At 33.8% G+C, this 4,666-nt stretch overlaps 1 protein-coding gene across 1 annotated transcript; it reads right to left on the bottom strand.

The window, feature by feature from the left end:
- Nucleotides 1-709: 709 nt before the first annotated feature.
- On the bottom strand, nucleotides 710-1,420 carry LOC131074302 (RING-H2 finger protein ATL2). The gene has a single exon (XM_058010901.1). The coding sequence runs from the start codon at nucleotides 1,418-1,420 to the stop codon at nucleotides 710-712; it is 711 nt and encodes a 236-aa protein (XP_057866884.1).
- Between the last annotated feature and the right edge of the window lie 3,246 nt (nucleotides 1,421-4,666).

The raw sequence follows: 4,666 nt of genomic DNA, 5'->3' as shown, positions 1-4,666 counted from the left end.
CACTCCATGTCAGTAATCCAATAAAATCGCAGTTAAACATCAATAAGGAAATACTGAATGAAAAACATACACTGCAACTCAAATTAAAGCATATCACAATGTAATGTATCTAGTGAAAAGTCAACTGAAATCAAACATAAGTTTAGAAAGTCTGATTGAAGAAGAGGTACTACAAATTCTCATATCTATGAAACATTTTACATGACATGCATAGTCTAAAACATATCATACAATAAATACAAAGAGATAGAAAGAAGAGATAGAAAGACCTTAATATTTCTTCCATGTGTGATACCTTTACTATGAGAACCTGAATTTTACAAATTACTCAACAAATACTAAAATTAAAACTTACAATATGTACAACACTTAATTCAAATACACACATTTTTATTTTATTTATATGTAAATGAAAAGATTAAACTATATAATGTATCTCAAAACCTTACAAATCAATCGACTATTATTAGTTTATTAATGCCGATTCCTTATTAAAGTGAATCGAAAGGTCGTCTCATCCTTCGTAAAATGACATCGAAAGTTCGAGACAATATTGTATCTCTCGTCTACACAAAACTGAAAACCAAACCGTATGTACCTTTTTTACCTTCCCTAACGTGAGTCGAACATGTGACCGATGATATAGACTCTGTTGGCTTCCCCTGAACAACTACCATCATGTAGAAACACTAGGTATATATAAAGAACTTTACTTTTCCCTAGGTGGGATATCAATACTAACATTGTTACACTCGCCATTAATGCATTCCACCTGGTCTTCTCCACTCCTACTGCTTTCTACAGTCTTCTGATCTATCCCCGTTTCTTCTTCCATGACTGAAATCTCTACCGCTCTATTACCAGACTGGACAGACTGATCAGGCTGCTTTTCAACGTTGGCTCTGCAAAGAGGGCAAGTGGAATGGGAATAAAACCACATATTAACACACTCCACATGAAAGCTATGATTACAGTTGGGCAGTAATCTGGCTTTTTCGTTCTCCTCGAATTCACTCAGACAAACAGCACAGCTTAATCCGTCCTTGAAATTTTCCGGCTTGTAGACAAAAACCGGGAGGGCATCTACGACTTCCCTGCATAAACCTTGTGTCGCCGGAGAACAAAAGTGTTCATCTCCTCCTCTCAAAGAAAACCCACGAACTCTCGAAATCCGGGACCTCAGCCGCCGCCGGTTCTCTGCATGGGAATCCGTTCGGAAGTAGACGTAATACAAAATAACAAAGATGGAGATAAGCATACATAGAGACAATACTCCCGCCATTAGAAGATAATCGTTCCATTCATTATCCCCACGCTCCTCATCGTTTGGAGGGCCAACGAAAGAATTTAAATCTGAATCCTTGTTAAGCGGGCCAACGTAAATATAAGCATCTGGATTCTTCCCGCCAGGGACAAACATTTTGTAGAATTGTGATGAAATTGGAAGTGCTATTATTTCGACACAGATTTTGCAGAGATTGGATGTATTAATGTTCTGGGGTAGGTGTCTTCAGCGCAGGAACTTGTTGTATATATAAATTTTAGTTGAAGGTTTAGACGCGTTGCACCATAAAATACACTTAAATGTGAAATCGTGAAATTTACGAGGAAATTCACGAGAACTAATGGGGAAAGAAGATCGAATGAAATTCTTAGATATTTGAAGTTTCTGCGAAATTTCCTGGTTCGTTGAGTGTAATTATAGCGTTGAAAATACTCTTCTTTTCGACAAAACTAGGGACTAATTCCGCGGTTTCTCGACGTGTCAATTGTAGTTATTTGGTCTAACGTCTTGCCGTGTATGAGTCGGAATTTGGCCCGCGTTGAATTGACAGGCGAAATTTATGCACACTTCCCTGCTAGACTTTTTCTCCGCGTTCCTTCTTTGAAGCAAGTACATACAATTCTTGTATATTCTATTCTTTTATATATATATATATATATATATATTCGAAGGACATAAAGCTTTTTGAGGGCACAAACAAAAGTGCTAATTATATAAATAGGCTGTGTCTATTTTGTCTTTAAAAAGATGTGCATTCTTCGTCGTCGGATAAAAAATGTATGATTGACATTTACGACTAACATCGCGTGTTAGTCGCATCGTACCACTTTTTGGAGCTAGAATAGATGCATCCATATAAGTAAGGGAAGCCCATCTCTAGTTGCTAAACATTTTTTGTTTTGGGGTTATACAAAGTTGTCAAGCATGTATTTGGATCTTATATATAAAAGTTATAAATTCTAGTTTTTGGATTAGTTTTATATAGGTTTTTTTTTTGGTCATATTTTAAGATGTATCAATAGAATACTTGATTTAAGTTATTTATATATGAGAGTTAGTTGATCTTATGAATATGCCTATATGTCCATTCATTCTTTTCATCATCTATTGGTGCATCACATCCTATACCACTGTTCATTTCTTGAACTAGACTATTATTATTGTGATTTGTTCTTGAACGTAATAGCTATTATGATTCTAGTCACCAAATTTAAACTCATCTTCTAAACATTTCACAATAACCTAATTTAAATTTGTAATTAGAGTTCCTTGACTTTTAATCTAATTAAATTAAGGTATATGCTATCATACTTGAGTATGTGCTTATGCCAATTTTTTAAAGAGTAAAAGAGCATTTACCTAGTTCATTATTTAATTGCATGGGCCCCTTTCATACTAGCATCTTAAGTTTATTTAGGTCGTGTATTTTTTGTGTCTCAATTCATATGATGAAGAAATATATCATGATATATTTTTATCTTCACGTAAGATTTTTCTAGGATTGCTTTTTCCTTTTTCTTTTTATAAGAATTCAATATTGTATCAAATAACTAAGATCAAAGGTTGCATACTCATAATGATTCATACTTTTAAAAATTAATAGCTCTTGGCCTCCATAGCTTTGTTTTTTCTCTCTTTATGCAAAGAAGATTTTTTATTACAAGTGATGCTTGGAAGCTATATGATTGAGGAGTAAACTCCTACATAGTGTTTGAACTCTAGATCTATAATACATTATCTCCTTTCAATATTTTTGGCCTTAGATGAAAAAATGATGCATCATGGAGCCAAGCAGATCTCACCATTGCATCTAGAAGGCCCAAAAATCTTAAGATTACTTGTTCAAATTTGAAATTCAAGTAATTGAAAAAAATTGTGTTCTTTAAGGGTTTTAAAATATGTTCTTATGATGTTTAGGACCCATAAGGGTGTACAAAATCATTCATTGATTGTGTAGGCTTATGCCAGTCTCTACATGAATGTTTGACCCTTTTGTGTCTTTTTTGGTGATTATGTAGGTTCAATGATTGACATCTCATTTGTAATTATCACTTTTAGTTTCTAACAACTTTTCTAATTGAATGAGGTTTTTTTTGAAATAGATAGCAATTATATTTTCAACAAGGTTTTTTTAAACATAATGGCAACATTTCATTTTATTGACTATTGGTATTTTTTTGTTTGCGAACTTTTCTTTAGGAATCCCAAAACCCATCAATGGTGGGATTTTTCTAAACACTGAAAGTCATTTACCACTTAACAACATCACCACCAATCTTTTTCATGGCCACAAAATTATTTTCAATCAAAAACCATTTTTTAGCTTGAGTGGTTTAATGATATTTTTTTATCTATTTCTAGAGCATTTGAGGTGGTTTTCAAGTTTTCATAGTGGTTTCTAGACCTTTTCCCATTGTTTCTAATGACTTATAGTTGTTTTTATCACCTATATGATTTTGTGTAGCTTGTATGTGAATCTATTTCCTCACCATATCCCAACTTGTGTGTTCTTTAGGACCTTCTCCTAACATTTGTTAAACATTTTTTATGTTTAATTTCTAATTCCATCTTTTAAAAAAAAAATGATTTTTGTGTTCACATCCATGGGTTTAAGTGGGTACGTCATTAGGTATTAGAGCCTATTTTTCCACACTAGGGACTCTAAGTTGCATCTTGTTAGTGTGAAAGGAGTATTGTAACTAGTGTTGTACCTAGAAAGTTTAACACCTAGGTCATAATCAAACATTTTACTTAAGTTTACATAGGGAACACATAGGAAACTGTAGAGGAGGAAAATTGAAACCACTATGAAGGGTGGCCAGATCCCTTGTGGTTTCAAAATTTAACTCTCCACTCCAAGTAAACCTTTAGGGCACTACAACCTATAAGTTTTCCCACTACAAAGGAAATGTGTGTGTGACTAAAGTATACTAGTAGATAAAAAATTAGTTCATATAAGATGAAAATATAGATTATGAGGATCTTCTAGACAACTTTGTAAGCTCTCTAGCTAGGACACAAGTGTGAGTGTAGGACAATAGCATGAAGCACAAGTATCCTATAAGGACAAAGTGCTAGGAGCTATATGAGAAGGTAATAGGTAATAAGTACAATCACTATAGACTAAATACTATAAAGATGCTAAAAAGTAAAGTGTAGGATAGAAAGGAAATAAGACAAATGACAAGAGAAAACAAAGAGATACTCATAGAGTGTCCACTATGAAGCTTCTAGTCCAAACAACACCCTCCTATGTTGGTGCCTACACACATAAGACCAGGGATGAAATGTTGGGGGTGGTTGTGTTTAGAGGTTTTCCATAGCTAAACCCCTATTTTACTGTTTTCACCTCCATGGATAGCCTAATAATGCAATTGTGAT

Source organism: Cryptomeria japonica, chromosome 7, assembly GCF_030272615.1.
Source record: "Cryptomeria japonica chromosome 7, Sugi_1.0, whole genome shotgun sequence".
Taxonomy (NCBI): Eukaryota; Viridiplantae; Streptophyta; class Pinopsida; order Cupressales; family Cupressaceae; genus Cryptomeria; species Cryptomeria japonica.
Note: the sequence above shows the minus strand (reverse complement) of the source record. Positions and strands in the feature narration are given on the sequence as shown.